The 16893-nt window shown below is 42.4% G+C and overlaps 1 protein-coding gene across 3 annotated transcripts in view; it reads left to right on the forward strand.

Annotated features, from left to right (window-relative positions):
* Positions 1 to 16893, forward strand: part of LOC308579257 (connector enhancer of kinase suppressor of ras 2-like) — a 314404-nt gene that overhangs the window by 195011 nt on the left and 102500 nt on the right. For all 3 annotated transcript variants that reach the window (XM_081180125.1, XM_081180123.1, XM_081180124.1), the window contains exons 9-11: positions 5136 to 5282; positions 11738 to 11871; positions 13499 to 13710. In XM_081180125.1, the coding sequence (XP_081036251.1) occupies positions 5136 to 5282; positions 11738 to 11871; positions 13499 to 13710 (493 nt within the window). The remainder of the gene's footprint in view (positions 1 to 5135; positions 5283 to 11737; positions 11872 to 13498; positions 13711 to 16893) is intronic.

The following is a 16893-nucleotide window of genomic DNA, read 5'->3' on the forward strand; positions in this document are numbered from 1 at the left end:
TTGTTCTTGTGCGTAGAGAGTGTCCTATCTTTCTTAAATAGAACTCAGAAGGCCTTTATTTCATGCGATTTTGACACACAGTTCTTAAATTGCCACTCAGTCAAACTGAAGTAGTGAGGAGATAGAGAAGGCAGAAGAAGATGTTATTTCGCAGAGAATAATAGCAACAGAGTCTACATGTTCGTAAGGCGGCCTGATCTGGAAGGACTTAATGATCCACTCTGACAGCCTTTTGCTGTTGAGTGAGGGAGAGAGTATTCATAGACTCCAACACCATCATCCTCTGGCTTCAACCATGGTTTGGACTGATGGGAACTGAGATCCAACAACTTCAGGAGGGGCACAAGTTCCCCACCCCTCACTGGTTTTCAATGGATGGACTGGAACACATGATCAATCATACTTTGACCTAACTATTTTTAGGAAAGAGAGGCAGAAAAAATAGAGGAGGATGGAACAGGAGAAATAATATTTAAAAAGTTGATCTCATTTTTCAAGTTGTTGAAGGTGGATTCCAAAATTTGAAGACTACTGCATTATACTTCTCTCTTTGGCCAAGAATGATTCCAAGATGATATCTCTGACATTCTGGTCTCCCAAACCCAGCAGGGGAGCTATCCAGCAGTATAAGCAGAAAGAGGGTCTACTACTTATCACCTGAGGAGCTGTCCAGAAGATCATTGAACAAGGATCACATATATAGCAACTATAGCATTTGCATCTTCCAAGCATCAGCTGAAGGTTTAAATTAGGAAGGGGAACCTGTGTTCCTTGAAATATTGTTTGACTCCAGGTATCATCAGCTCCAAACAGCAAGGCCAGGAATGATGGAATTTAGATCTGGAGGGCTACAAGTTCTCCATTCCTGGTGTAAGCACTCAGGCTGCCTACCCTATCATTGTCTTTGTAAGGCCCTGATCCTGACCATGCTGCCTTTTTCTGAAAAGGCCACTGACCTGGTATGTTTTGTGTTGACAAATAAGCACAGCATTTTCAGGTTCAAGCCTGAGTTCAGGCTTCCTGCCATTGCTGTTCCTGAGGACTCAGTAGTGATGATTGCAAAGAGTCCCAGAGATAGATGATTCCATTAAGGGCACATTAAGTCACCTGATTCCGCTGGTTTCTTGAGTGGGGGTATTATTCTGAGCTATGGTCTCAGGGTGCTGAATGCTCTGTCCCCCTAGTCCTGATGCTGGGACTCATGACTGGATCCTCATCTGTGGAGCTCTCCTCTGAGTCTAACACAAGGAGGATGCAAGTCCCAACAATGACCTTCTCTGGTGTGCCTAGCAGCTCTTAAAGACAAATTAGTTAAATGTTGGTGCTAAGCCCAATTTCAATTCTCTGTCTAGTATTCTAGTCTGCCATGATGTCATCTTACTATTTTTGCCTAAATGTAATATCTCAGCAATACCATCGATAACGTCCTAAGAGCTTTCCATCTTAGCCTGCTGACATTCAGGGCAGGCTGCCCTAAATTGCATATATTATTAGTGTTTTAATGGTTCCCTCATTAAGGTTTCTCCTTAGAGCAATTTATCTTCAGGACATTAATTATTTAGCATTATTTTGTGAGAAGGAGCTTGCGAAATCATCAAGGCTCCTGGATTTTTTAACGTTTGCCCCCAGCTTCAAAATTGCATCTGGTTCTCTCAGACATGATCAAACATTAAGAAAATCAGACATTTCTGAATACACATCTTGAAAACACGGAGATGAAGAGGAAGAAAAAGGAAATAAAAAGGAAGGTATTTTAGAAATAAACTGAAGGTGAATTTATATCTAAGGACATTCTCTAGGTGAGAAGAAATCACCTCATAAAACTGTTTAATTTATGCCTGAAGGAAGAGAAGAACTCTTGTGCCAGTTAAATTAATATTAATAGTAGTGGAAGCCTCTACCCATATACTCAGAAATAAGTTCTTCTGTGTTTTTGCAGGGGGTGTTACTCCCTAGTAAGTGAGTTCAAAATTGTAACCTAACCCTAAATTCTATTTTTAAAAAACCCTTCCAGAAAAGGCTGAATTTCAGCTGTGCACTGCAGGATGCTATCTGCTTTATCAGTAAAGACATTGCAAGCCAGAGCATTCGTGGAGGGCTGCAGGGTGGTAATAAGGAGGTCTTCCCTTCCCCTCATGCTTCAAAGCACATGTACTCAAGAGTGTGTCTATTTCTGTCCATTAGAACCTAAGAACCTAAGAAGTGCTTGCTGGATCATGCCAGTAGCCCATCTAGCCTTCATCTTGTTATCACAGTAGCCAGCCAGATGCTTGTGTAATAATAATAATAATAATAATAATAATAATAATAATAATAATAATAATAATTATTATTATTATTATTATTATTATTATTATTATTATTATTATTTATACCCCACCCTCCCCAGCCAAGACCAGGCTCAGGGAGGCTAACAACCAATAATAAAAACATTGTAGCCAAAAGAGGCTCCAGGAAGACAGCTTTGTTCATGATAGCCAAATAAATAACAACAAATAAGCCTAATCACTGATGCGGCAACTCCTTCTGCCCTGTAGTAGCCAGTCATTGAGGAATGGACTTAGGTACCTAAGCAGCATAAGCCAAGAGTTAGGTGTCCTATATGAGTACTCTACCTCCATCTACAACAGGTTTGTTATAAATTCCTTTGTCTCACAGAAGCCATGCAGATATAAAGGGTGGATGCTTAAAATGGGCCATAAAGGTAAAACAACCCCTGACTGTTAGGTCCAGTCGTGAACGACTCTGGGGTTGCGGCACTCATCTCACTTTACTGGCCGTAGCTCAGTGGTAAAGCCCTTCTTTTGCATGCAGAATGCCCCAGCATCTCCAGGCAGAACTGGGAATGTCCCCGGTCTGAAATTCTGAAAAGCTTCTGCCAGTCAGTGTAGGCAGCACTGAGCTAGATGGGCCAATGGTCTGACTTAGTGTAAGGCAGCTTCCTATATTCTTAAGGCAATGTGAAATATCCAGACCATTGCCACTCCTACATGCTCCATTGTCCATTCTCTTGAAATCAGGCACATTAATGATAGGAGAGGGTTATAGCTTGGACTATGCCCATTCAGTCTGTGGCAGCCTGTGTTCCAAATAACTTCACATTTCAGGGAGGAACCTCCTTGCATAGCTCTCATGCCGCAAAGTTAGCTAAGAAATAGGACTCTGGGTAAGCATGGGTGGGAGGGAGTTTAAAAAGCTCTAGATGCTAAGTTTGCGTGCCAAATGCACAAATGGATGACTGCTTTATCTGTGCAATAACCGGGAGGTACAAAATCCTGCTTATCAACGATGGAAGGAACCTGTGGCCTTCCAGTTGTTGCTGGATTAAATCTCCCATCATCCTTGACTGTTGGCTGTTTTGTCTGAGGCTAATGCGAGTTGGAGGAACATCTGAGTTGGAGGAACAGGTTCCCCACCTGCTATATATGAATTCCACACCTCTGAGTGTGGAAACTTGTGTAGCCAAAAATGGCACACTCTCTGCAAAAGAGGGTGGTCTTGGCAGGCTTAGCAAAACCCCAAAGTTTGACCCGAGCTGGGGTTTTAAATCTTGCTGATAGCCTTGCCCCCAGCTGCATCTCTCTCCTCCCACCACTGAAATCTCAAATGGCACCTGTGGAAATAGTCTGGGAAGAATTTTTTAAGAGAAAATAAATCTATTTATTTATGCTCAATTTATGAGTTTAGACTGTTTGCTTTGGAGCTGTTTCAAAACATTGTTTAAACATTACATTTTACAAGCCGGTGCCATGTTTATTCATGAGAACAAAGTGGGGCGCTTTTCCTGTGTTCTTAGCAAGGCATAGCCCTCCAAAGAGAAAAGCAAAGGAGAGTTTTTTTTAATGCTTAAGCAACCATGGAGCACCTCTTAGCTGTTTTAGAGGGGTAAGGCAAACGTGTGGCCTTTGTGTGTTAGTGAAGCTTTAATTTCAGATGGTGGTTATAGCTTGCGATGACTTAAGAAATGCAGTTCCTCTCTGTGGAGTGTTCAGTAACTCAAATAAATGATGTTTTATCTTTAATTAAACACCTTGAAGAAATTGCACCAATATTGTTCTACAATATGCTAGCAAACCTCCCTCCCCCCATCCCCCATCATCACCAAATTAACAGGTTCCATTACAACAGCCAGGATTCATTTTGTAATTATTCTGAAGCTTCTGTTCTATAATCCCCCAGTGAAACACAGTGATACTTCAGTAGAAAAGATAATTAAAAGTAATAATTCAGTTTGTTTAGAGGATATAAAAATTAGAGCAGTGCATCAGTGTCTTAAAAAATACATTTGTGCTTTTTGGAATATGATATTCTTATCACTAAGTTATTATTGAAATAAGACCACCTATCATTACCTTTTCAGTTGAAGAGAAAGAAGCAGGTGGTTGCATCCAATTTCTACAGAAATTGATGGGTGCAACTAACTTAGGTCTATTAATTTCAATTGGTCTATTCTGAGTAATGATGGGCAAATCTGTCAATTTCGGTTTCTCATTTTTTGAATGTTAAGATCAATTGTTCACATTTCCACACCAGTTTGCAGTTATTATTATTTGTGATTGGGGGAGTCCTCATGAGAATTCATTACAATTTTAGTGTATATTTCTCCTAACGTGTATACCTTTGTACATAATTTTTGCAAAACAGTGTTCCTTAATATAATGCATTTTATATGGTATTTTCATTCATAGATGCCTTTTAATGCACACTTTACCCTAGTATATACATTTTTGTGCACATGTACTTCACAGGAGAACTGTTTTGCAAAATTTGGAGAAGTGTAAATTTCAAAAAGATGTTTGTGTTTTTGTTCATGTATAGCTTTAGAAGGTGTGAATTAGGTAGTTTGCCTGTAAATGCAAACTAAATTCGAAGTTATCCCCACCCTAACTCGGAGTACAACTTTGTTGGATATAACCCAAAACTGGTTTTAACAGAAATGCTACCACGTCTGTTTCTTGCCAAGAATGATAAGTACTATTTATAAAAGAGAAATATAGAAGGAATGCTGATAATAAGAGATCCCTTATTCGCCATACAGAAATCTGAACGAAATACCGTTAACCATTTTGGGAAGATAAAATGGAAAAGGAAAAAAAAAAAACCTTTCAAAATTCCATTATGGGATTTTTCTCCAGGTTGGCTGGCAGTTAAAGAACCTGGTAAATGCATTGCGTGAAGACCCGAACGGAGTGATCTTAACCTTGAAGAAACGGCCTCAGAACACCCTGGTTTCTGCTCCTGCTCTTCTGAAGAATGTGAGGTGGAAGCCTCTTGCCCTGCAGGTAAGGCAAACCTGGTGTTGCATTTCTGTCTGGCAAACACTGTTTAATGAAGGGCCAAATCACTATAGAGTCCTCTCTTCTTTCTGGTAGGGGGGAGAGAACATTGATGCCTTCAACAGGCCCAGTTAACAATTGCACACATAGCAGCAATGGCTCGACATATGTAGCCTTCTGGGTTTGGGGGACAGTAGTGAAGGGTGCCTGCTGGAACTGGTAGGGCGAAAGACAGAAAGGACAACAGAATATGGAGCTAGGGCCAACTAATTCTGGCTTTGGCGCCCATCTATAATATCAGTGGATGGGTGGGACTTTCTTCTTATATCAAATGGCTTACCTAAACAGCCACCAACATGATTTTTAACAGTGCAGTCCTACAAATCTCTACTCATACGTAAACTGCACTGAGTGCAGTGGGATTTACTCTCAGGGAAGTGTGTGTAGGATTGCAGTCCTGATGTATCTGAAAGTGGAACTTCTTGGCTCCCATCCTCAGCAGCCGCTATGCTCTCCCAGCTCAGCAGTGACCTGCAAATTGAGAGCAATGCATTTTCTGAGAATTGTTCCTTTGAGAGGAGAGGACATAAATCTAATGACTTCCCCTTCATATCTTTTTATTATTACCGGGATTCCAAATGGAGGGAGAGCACAATTACAACCACCACATTTTCTGCTCACTGCCCTCAGCCAAAGCGCTACTCATTCATTGGGATCTCTTGGGCAAAGTCAATACTATCAGGCCAAATCACTCTCTGTTTCCATCATATCACCGCTATTCACTCTCCTCATCCACCCCTCCCGCTGCTGCCTTTTTCCCATCTACACTTTTCAAGAAGAAATTTAAAAATCCCTTTTGGATTTCACAGCCTGCTTGCTTTCATGATTTTGTTCCAGAGGATTATGAGTTTGAAGACAAGTATTATTCGTTTCCCAGTATGAAAACAATTGAAGCTATCATGAGTTATTGTTGGCCTGGTGTTGTTTTTTTCCTCGCCTGCTGGGGTTGCTGGAGCTTTCTGTGTGATTTGGAACAGGCAGCTCAGAGTAATCCAGCCCAATACATTTTGCTGCCTTAAGGCAGGCAAGATGGTGCCTCCCCATCCCATATACAGAAGCCAACTTTGCTGGCTGTTGGATCTTGCTTCAGCCCAGGCAACGGAGCAGAGTCCACCTTTGCACCCAAGGGCAGCAGAGGAGATTAGCCCATTAGGGCAAAAGGGGCACTGCCCCACCAACCTCAGAACTGATTCTTCCAAGTCCAGCTTTCTTCCTATCTACAAAGAGTTCAGGGGTTGGTACTGGCTGTCTTCATCCTCCTCCTTAGTCTCAGCTTTGCCCTTTTAGAACTGAGCAGGGAAGAGGATGGGGTCAAAGCCAGAGTTTGTTGACACTGTTGTTATCACTGGTTCCACCTACGGTTGGCCTCTCTGCTTTTCACCCTACCAGTCCCAATGGGCACCATTGGAGGGCAAGCATGCAGTCCAAAACCTCACTGCTTCTTCCAACCCCACAGTAGTTTCCTAATAGTAGGGCTGGCTCTGATGGTATACAAAAACCCTGGCTTGAAAAGAGCCAGAACACATGGAATGCGAAATGCATGAGTGTGTTCAAAAGGCCAAAACTTTGTAGATTTTCACAGTAAACAAAAATCACGTCCTCCTTTCTTTTTACTGGAAAGCTTCAACATGGTTTACATACATAGAACAAACATGGTTGTGGTTTTTTGTTTGTATGTGAACTGCTTAGAGATTTGCATTATGTTATTAAAAAAAAAAGGAACCATGTGCTTGACATTCCTGTCTGAGCTCTTTTTGCTCACTGGAACAAAAATCACCTTTAAAATAAATGGTTGTATCCAGTGTTAAGGGTAAAGGGACCCCTGACCATTAGGTCCAGTCATGGCCGACTCTGGGGTTGCGGCGCTCATCTCGCTTTATTGGCCGAGGGAGCCGGCCAGCATGTGGCCAGCATGACTAAGCCGCTTCTGGTGAACCAGAGCAGCACACAGAAACGCCGTTTACCTTCCCGCCGGAGCAGTACCTATTCATCTACTTGCACTTTTGACATGCTTTCGAACTGCTAGGTTGGCAGGAGCAGGGACCGAGCAACAGGAGCTCACCCCATCACAGGGATTCGAACCGCCGACCTTCTGATCAGCAAGTCCTAGGCCCTGTGGTTTACCCCACAGCGCCACCCGCGTCCCTATCCAGTGGTATCCAGTGTTAGCCATCCTTAAATTAGACCCTTTGAAGTTACTGGGCATGATTAATTTAGGCCCATTAATTTCAGTGGGTGTACTCTTGAGTAAAACTCAGTTTGCAACAACCCAGAATTTCTCGGTGGTGGCAGAGCAAGACCCCTCCTTTCTGTTGCCCTGTGGTTAAGGATCTGGAAAGGAGTAAAACACACACACACTTTCATTGCACTGAAAGTGGTTGCTGCAGAGTGAAAATGTATTGTGGCATGCTCTCTGTTGAATGACTGATGCTTCCATTGTCATCACGGTTGTAATAGCTGAATGAGTGAGTGAGAGTTTATTTCGGAGATTTCACAAAAGTAGGGAATATTTTCTCCTTAAATGACGTGCTTTGTCACTCATCGTCAATTTTTCTTTTGCATTTCAATGCGGTGTGTGTTATATACCAGCCACATGGGACTGATTTAAAGCAGCAACATTGGAGGCATCTCCAGCCAATGAGTGCTGCCCAATTTTTGTGCTTTTTAGGAGACAGGATTGCTTGACATCTCTGCTTGACAAGAAGGGGAAGGTAGGTGGAGCAACACATGTAAGCTTCACCTTTGCACAGTAGGCTAGTTTCTACACAAACTCACAAACCACTCTCTGTCCTCCATCTATGCAAGTAAGAGGTGTTATCTGTTTCAAGAACATATTCTAGCCATGCAAAAACACTAAAAGGGGGTTTGAAGCAGGTCTGGTAAAGGGTGTGACCTGAGAAGAAGGTGGGTGGCTGAACAGAGGACATGGCCTGGGGACAGTTCCAAGGGCCAAATGAAAAAGCTTGGAGGGGTGCATTTGGACCTTGTCCCTGTCAGGAGGAAAGGTGGGACATAAATTGAATGAATAATTTAATTAATTAATAATTAGTGATCGTGGTGAATATTAGTCGATTGCATTATGCTTGTTGTAAAGATAAAGGGACCCCTGACCATTAGGTCCAGTCGTGGACGACTCTGGGGTTGCGGTGCTCATCTCGCTTTATTGGCCGAGGGAGCCGGCATACAGCTTCCGGGTCATGTGGACAGCATGACTAAGCCGCTTCTGGCAAACCAGAGCAGTGCACGGAAACACCGTTTACCTTCCCGCCGGAGCAGTACCTATTCATCTACTTGCACTTGACGTGCTTTTGAACTGCTAGGTGGGCGGGAGCAGGGACCGAGCAACGGGAGCTCACCCCGTCGCGGGATTTCAAACCGCCGAGCTTCTGATCGGCAGGCCCTAGGCTCAGTGGTTTAGACCACAGCGCCACCCATGCTTGTTGTTGTAGTCAGTAGGAAAATTCAGATATGAAACCATCATTAGATGCTTTGTTCAATCAGCAGTGATGCTGCCTGTATGTATGAACAGGCCCTCAGTATCTGTGTAACAAAAGCCACTGAAGCAAAGCCCCTGAAAGATCTCTCTTGGCCCCATCTCAGCATTTCCCATCAACGGTTTGGCTTTGCCACAACATTCCGCGAATCAGCAGAAGGACGTTATCCTGTGACACTGTTTTATTCCGCTTTTGCCAGCTTTTAATTAGAACACATGGCAGTCGTGCCAGCCTTGCTGTGTTCTCCCCCAGTGGGCCTTGCCATATGTGAGTGGTCTGCTTTCTTATCAGAACCCATGTGGATATTTGAGATGGCCTCATTTCCTTACTGTTACTGTTCAGAGTCCCCCTCCCCGCCGACTACTTGCAGCACTGCTAAATACTCATTCATTCCTCAGCTTTATGAATATTTATGGTTGAGAGCTGTTGATTACTTCATTGACTTACTGCACAGCATTGTAGCATCAACACTGACTAACCTAGGGCTTAAATTAATTTTTTGCAAAGTATAAAAGCAACATATTTCAAATGCAAGTGGTATCTGAATACACATATTGGCAGGAATGTATTTATGAATTAGACATGCTGTATTGGAGCTTTGTGGCTGTTTACCAGTTCCTCTGAAATACTCGAGAACAGTGTCAGGCTCACTGAAGCATCGAATCTGTGCTGACTAACCTCAAGGGCTGTTAGATGCCCAGGAAATGGTCCAAGACTGAGTCCTGACCTGCTGTATTGATAGTAGGGATGGATGGATCTGTCAATTTTAGTGTCTCTCCATTTCTTACTTTTTCACTGTTAATTTCAGTTCCTCACATTTCAACAGCAATTTGGAATTATTATTCTTAATTCAGCATTTTAGCGTGAATTTCTCCTAAACACATTTTTGAATGCAGTTTTGACTCATGGCTTGTCAACACTTCTGCTTGTTCTATGCCTGGAAAGTATGTGTTTGATAAGTTTTCCACTTGCCCATATTTTTTAGGCACGGGTCCTGCCTTTCCCCCACCACTTTTCCCCATAATACATATTTGTATAAAATTTTCATATATGAATTTATATGTCTAGGTGCCTCTGAGAAATTAAGACAGTGAGTAGTTGGAGTCTCATCAGTACTGCACTTTGCACTGAAACCCAGCTGCCCTATAAGCAAAGTTTAAGGAACAGGAAATGGGCAGCAGGTCTAGGGCCCATCACAAAAGACTCAGGGCCTGTGGTCCCTGGGACAGCCCTTAACAATACCCCTTCCTTTTCCTCATGGGAGGAAACTGGATGGGTAGTGGGAAAACTGGATAGTGACGAACAGCCAAGTAAGAACTTGTGACCTGCCTTGGGAAATTAATTTTCTCAGGGCTTCCAATACAAAAATATTGCTGTTCCCTTAAGAAGGCTGGCAGTTGCCGTTTTTCTCATCCCTGTTCAAGCCATAAGGTGAAAAGGAGAAATGAAAGCTAGCTAATTATGAACTGATCTCAAACTTGTGCTCTACTTGTAATTAGCCTGGAAGTTCTGAGTCATGTGCATTTTTACTTTGCATTGACAAAATATATACCTCTTCTGAAATGTTTTGGATTTTATTCTGACCTAAAAATGATGTATTTAAGTTGATCTAACAGGCAAGAGGGTGGTAACCAAACAGAACTCAAGAGGCTAAAAACATTAGAAAATACTTATTTTGTACGTATAAAGGGAATTTCCCTTCCTTCCTTCCTTCCTTCCTTCCTTACTTCCTTCCCTCCCTCTCATTATTTCTTCTCTTCTTCCTCTCTTCCTCTAACTTTCTCCTCTTTTCTCTCTTTTCCTTTCCTCCCTTTTTTGTGTTTTGTGCTTTTATCTAGATTAGTGTTTTCCTTTTGACAAAAAAATATACTTGGTATTAATTTCTGTAAACCATTTTTCTAAATTCCAATAAAATCTGTTTCTTAAAAAATAAAATATTTATTTTGAAGGCAGCAGCAGAAAGCAAGTGAACACATAACAGCTTATGTGAGATACGAATGTAATGACATCAAAGAGAAAACAGCGCATTATACATGAATGAATCTTGGGGAAGGGAGAAATATGGAACAGAATATGCAAAAAAAAAAAAAAAGATTATAAGGGGGAGATAAAAGGGGAAAAAATAAGGGGGAGATAGGGCATGTCATGATAAACTATAAAATGCTTCTCCTACACCTCCCCACACCCCCTTTTGTTTTTTATGAGGTTTTAATTAAAAAGTTGATAATAAAAGTTTAAAATCACATAATAAAAATAATATTTTTAAACATTTTAAAGATCACATTTTATAGGTGCCATGACACACTTCAGGGCGCGTTGGGTCTTTTACGTTCTATCCTGTTAAATCCCCACTGCTTTTCCATAACTCCTTTGGTTAGTTGAAGCCCCCTTGCCACTGCAAAAGGTGCTGGTACTCTTCACTGGAGTCTGCCATCAGGGGGCAAGGTCAAGAACTGGTGCAGGGGCATCTGTGCTCAGGGTCAAAATGCAATAGGTAAGTCGTTGTTTGATTTGATTTGCTCCTTGAGATTCCATAATGGGAGATGACCTGGATTGAATCTTGAACGTTATCCATGTTACCAGCAATTTACTACCATCAGTAAGGTGTTATTTTTTAAAAAATTAAAAAGCATGGGAGATTATTGTGGTGGGGTGGAAAGCGAAAGAGTGGCCTTTGCTATTGTGCCATCTTCTTGGAGCTTCCAATGCTTCTACTAAATAGAGTAATTTCTGCAAATATCTCTTGGGGAGAAATTCTTGTTGCAGCCAATTTAGGAGAGAGATTCCAATAAGTTGCTGGTTCCTGCTGGGGCAGTGAATATTCCAGTTTTGTTGCATTGGCAAAAAAGAATAAAAAAGGGTAGAACTGGCTAGAGTATTCATTGTGTGCTCTCTCTCTCTCTCCAGCCTGTTATTCCTACCAGCCCAACTAGCAGTTGCACAACACCAACCAGCACGATGGGCATGGGCTCAAAAATGGACAGCTCGACTCTCCAAGATGTTTTCATCCTCTCCCCTATGTCAGGACTCTATGGCCCCAGGTATCCCTTGCCCTTTGACTGGTTTTGCATCCTGGCTTTGCATAGCCGTAATTGCAGGCTAGAGAACAGAAAGAGTCTCTCTTTCTATCAGGCTTTCTCCCTTGCAAGTGCACTCGTGCGCACACGTAGAGCCATTAATTCAAATGCAAAAAAAAGGTCACAGCAATTAGTGCATTGGAGCAGAGAATACTCTTACCCTGTCACTCTCCTGTGCATGGTAGAGAATGAGAAAACCCTGCGCTCCTGTCCTGTCTCTGATGCCACTGAACATTCAAGTGCGGGCATAACTAAGGCATGCATGTTTAAAATCAGTGGGCATATGTCCAGACCACACAATCAATATCCCACATGGAATCTGCAATTCGACCCCACGATATGGATGCATGCATATCTGCCCAATTTCAGGGAGTGCATTCCTCCAGATGTAGTTGGACTCCGGCTCCCATGCATCCCAGCCAGCATGACCAGTGGTTGGGGTTGATAGGAGCTGGTAATATCTGGAGAGCCACGGGTTCCGCACTCATGTTTGAATGTGAATCCAAATGTACGAGTCTACTAGCATTGGCCATAAGAGAGTGTGCTTGATGGGAGGCAAGTGAAGGGGCCTCCCCACTCCCTGATACATGTAAGGAGAGAACAGATAAGTGTATCATCCAATCTGTCTTAGGACAGAGAAGGCTTGCTATCATGTGAAGGGATAGTGTGGCTTAATGGTTTGAGTGTTAGACCAGGACCATCCTGTGTGCATGCAAATTTAAAAGGGGAAACCCTTAAAACGAGGGAAGGGCTGTAGCTTGGTATGCAGAGCAGATGCTTTAGCACTGAACATCCCAGGTTCAATCTCTGTTGTGCTGAGGATTGATCCTGCATGGAAACCTGGAAACCTGTTGCTATTTCATAGAATCATAGAATTGTAGAGTTAGAAGGGACCGCAAGGCTCATTGAATCTAATCTCCTGCAATGCAGGAGTCTTTCACCTAACGTGGGGCTCGAAGCCACCAGCCTGAGATTAAGAGTCTCATGCTCTACCAACTGCGGTGTTGTACACAACACTGAACTAGATGGCTGAACTAGTTAAAGACAGCTTTCTGTGCTCCTAAAAATCTGCACAGAAATCCAAAGTTAATAAATAAATAAATAAATAAATAAATAAATAAATAAATAAATAAATATACTTCCAATGCTTTCAGGGGTCTGCAAGCACTGCCCCTGCCCTCTCAATCCTACCCCCTATTTTTTAAGCAAAATCCAAAATACAGCATCAAGCCAACCGCAGCCTGGAGCAGCTAACCCACAGGACTCCCTCCCCACCACTGGATGTCTCAAAGGCACTTGCACAGAAAAGTCATTGCTTCCTCTAAGTAGAAATGATCAGACTTGTATTTTCAAGCACCAGTCATTGACTTTGCACCCCTCTTTGTTGATTATTTTAGGACTAAATAGGAGACCAATGAGAGCCCCACATGTGCTTTCTGGGGCAGAGCAGGATACGATCTATAATAATAGTGCAGCAATATATGGCATGCTTATTCTTTGTACTGGATGGGAAAGCATAGGTTATCTCTCCGCAGCTTTTCATTACTGATGCTCCTCCGATTTGCTGTTTTGCTCATTTCTTCCCCTACAGAGATGATCTTGGAATGGTGTCTTGTGATGATGTCAGCAAGTATGGCGGTGGAAAGTCTGGGATGAAGGGTTCTGAGTCTCCCAGCTACTTTTTGGAGCACGAAAGTGGGAAGTATTACACGTTAATCGAAGGCGAGGGCCACCCAGTAAGCTCTGAATATGAAAGAGGGAGAGCGACGGGGGTGCGACGAAGAGAAAAGACACCCACACATGGTACACTTTCCTTTTGTTTTCTTGTTGTTATTTCATACAATGGTAGGCCACTCCACAGCCTAAGTTCAGCTGGGAAACTGTGACCTTATTCTGAATGGCCATGATGGAAAATGGTGGTTTCCTAAGGGTGACCCACACCCCAAATCTGGGTTTCAGCACACAGCCATGACATCTGGTTACTGGGCAATACTGCCCAGAGAAGGTTTGTCCATTAGGGCAAATGGGTCACTGCCCCACCAACCACAGTCTGTCCTCAGCCAGCCCCTACAACCAGTCCAGTCCAGAGGATGGCACTGCCTGTCACCTTCCTCCTCCTCCTCGGTCGCAGTGCAGCCTTTCAAAACTCAGCAAGGAGAAGGATGGGGGCAAATCCAGAATGAGTCAGCTTTGCTTGGCTCTGGCTCTGGCTCTGGTGCTACCCATGGTTAGACTCCCTGCCCAGTGGTCACCGGCCACCACTGATAATGACCAAATAGGTGGCCAAATAACCTGGCCTGGTATAAGGCACCACCCTAAGCTCTCCAATAGCTTTGCGCAAGTGATGAGCCCTTAGATGTTTCACTAATATCATGATTCCAGTTGTGGGAATCTCTTCCATTTGAGAAGAGGATGAGGAATGGGAGAGGACAGCCATTGTTTCCTTTTCAGACACAGGTGTCCAACTTGTGCAAGCATTAATAAACATTGCTTATATGATTGCAAAGAGGTTTGCTCTCCCTGTTTCACTTGGACAGGTTCTGAAGCTGATTGGTAATCGATTGCCAAGAAGTGCTGGCCTGGAAACTCATTAGCTTTTGCTCCCAGTCTTTACTTTTTGCATGGCTGTCGAAAGAAATGACAATAAATCGGATTCTGAGAGATTGATGTCTTGTTGACGCACCAGGTGACCTGTTGGAACTTGTACAGTGCACAGAACAGTTTCTGTTCCAGTGCTGTAGTGGCTCCCTTGCAATGATTCATTTAAGTAGCTCAAACTCAAGGGGGGGCACATCTATCAATGCCTGTCAGGTATGATAGCTAAATGCAGCCTCAGTGTTTAAATGCAGCATACTGCTAAGAGGTAAGGAAGGAATGGGCATCTCTATCATGTCTTGCATATCAGTTTCCCAGTGGCATCTGTCTGACTTCAGCTGGGATCAAATCAGTCCTTAGTTTGAGCTCAAGTCCATAGCTCATTGTCTGACCACATGTCTTTGCATGAAAAAGGTCCTAGATTCAATTTTGGTATCTCCACGTAGGAGTGGAAAAAAGCTGCGGTCTGAAATCCTGTACAGTACCTGCCTCACTCAGCCTAGCCTACCTCCATTAGGGTATCAGTGAGGGGAAATCTTACATACATTTCCCCTGAGCTCCATGCAGGAACAACAGGCTTGAAATATGATGAATAAGTAAAAAAAGAAGACAAGGAAACAGAAATATGTCTCTCTATGCCCCTGAGTAGAACATCTGTGGTTTCTCCTTTGGCAGATGTTTAAAAGGACTTGTAACTAGGTCATGTCCAAAGTGGGGTTTTAAAAGTCAGGTGCAAAGGAAATGAAAGTCCTCTGAAGCAACACCAGGAGAGGTTCTGCTGGGAAAGAAGACATATTAGCCAGGAAGCTGGATGCAGAGATTGCAGTGAAGAGTGGATATCTGTCACATAGTGTAGAATAGCTTCTTCTTTCTTACTTTTGAAAAACAGTTCTTTGAAATTTGAACTGTCTTTTCTCTGCATCCTTTGAAATGAGAATTTCCAAAGTCTTGGTTGCTCCCAAAAGGATTAGACATGACAGTCATTTCTAGAATTTATAGCACGGATTCTGGTAGCTGTTTTAAGGCTTCCCCTTGCCCCCCGGCAATCTCCCTGGTCTTTTTCTAACACATTAAATAGATAGCTCCATAGGCATCATAAGGAAAGTATGAAGGTTGAGTTTTGAGATTTGATGCATTTGATACATTTTAGTGAGATGGATGCATTCATAAAAATCTTGTGGACTATCGACTTATGCTTTCTTGATTCCTTTTAGCGGGCAAACATATCTTTCCATGGCTCCTTCAAAGCTTCTGCAAAACACAGAGGAACTGCGTGGAGTACTATGCAACCCTAAAGATGAACAAGTTGATTGATTTATAAGCTCTTGGGAGTGGAGGGGAAGAGGCCATGACATCAGTTTAAGTCGCAACAAATGTAATACTTTTCAAAGTGACACAAAATCTCATGTTGGTTAGCAAAACAAGGGATGGGGAATCGCTTAGTTCCTCAGTTCTATTACTCATTTTTTCCAATCTTAAGTTCAGCTCTTCACATTTCCACATCAGTTTGTGATTTTAAAGAAGATATTAAAAAGTCCTCATGAAAATGCATCAGAATTTTTGTGCAAATCTATCCTAATGTGCACATTCTGTATTCAGTTTTGCCTACTGATGTGAATTTTTGTATCTTATTTTCACTAATATGTGCATTTTTGTTCACATTCATTGTGAATCTTGAAAGATGGTTGTGCTTCAGTTCACACATTCTTTCTGAAAGTGCAGATGAACTTGGCCCACCTTTATATGCAACCTGAACTGATTTTCTGCCCCATCCTTAGCTGCAATGCATTCTCATAGTTACCCATCGAGAACCACGTTGCTCTGTTAGAGAATAGTAACAACAGCAAGTGCAATACTTTTCTTAGGACTGATTAACTACATCAAAAAGTGGTGACCAAACTGTTGAATTCTCCAGAACGCTTCTGAAGGCTGAAGGCTTAATGAAACAAACAAAACAAAACAAAACAAAAAAAACCAGAAAGAGGATTGTTGAGAGGAAGGATATCGCTGACAACATGAAAAGCTCCTGCCTTCTTAAGATGGAAAGGAGGAGGTTTTGTGCATATGTGGAAACACATAGAAATTATCACATGCCTAGGTATTAGGGAGAAATTTGATTCAGTTTGCATTTTAATGAGAACCTACCTAATTTGCTCTTCCCAAAACAATATGCAGATCAAAATACAGTCACACTTTTTCCTAATTTTGTCATGCAATTCTCCAAGCAAAAAATGTACATAAAACTGCATTTGTTAGGGGGGAACTTAGAAATGTGTTTATTGTTGAAAATAACATACAACAATGCAAACATACAAAAACAATGCAATACAATACAATATACAAAACATTTGGGGGAAGTGCTTGCAGATCCAATGCTCTGGTTGCTGCTGT

This window comes from Podarcis bocagei (genome assembly GCF_964188305.1).
Source record: "Podarcis bocagei genome assembly, chromosome: Z".
In the NCBI taxonomy this organism is placed as follows: Eukaryota; Metazoa; Chordata; class Lepidosauria; order Squamata; family Lacertidae; genus Podarcis; species Podarcis bocagei.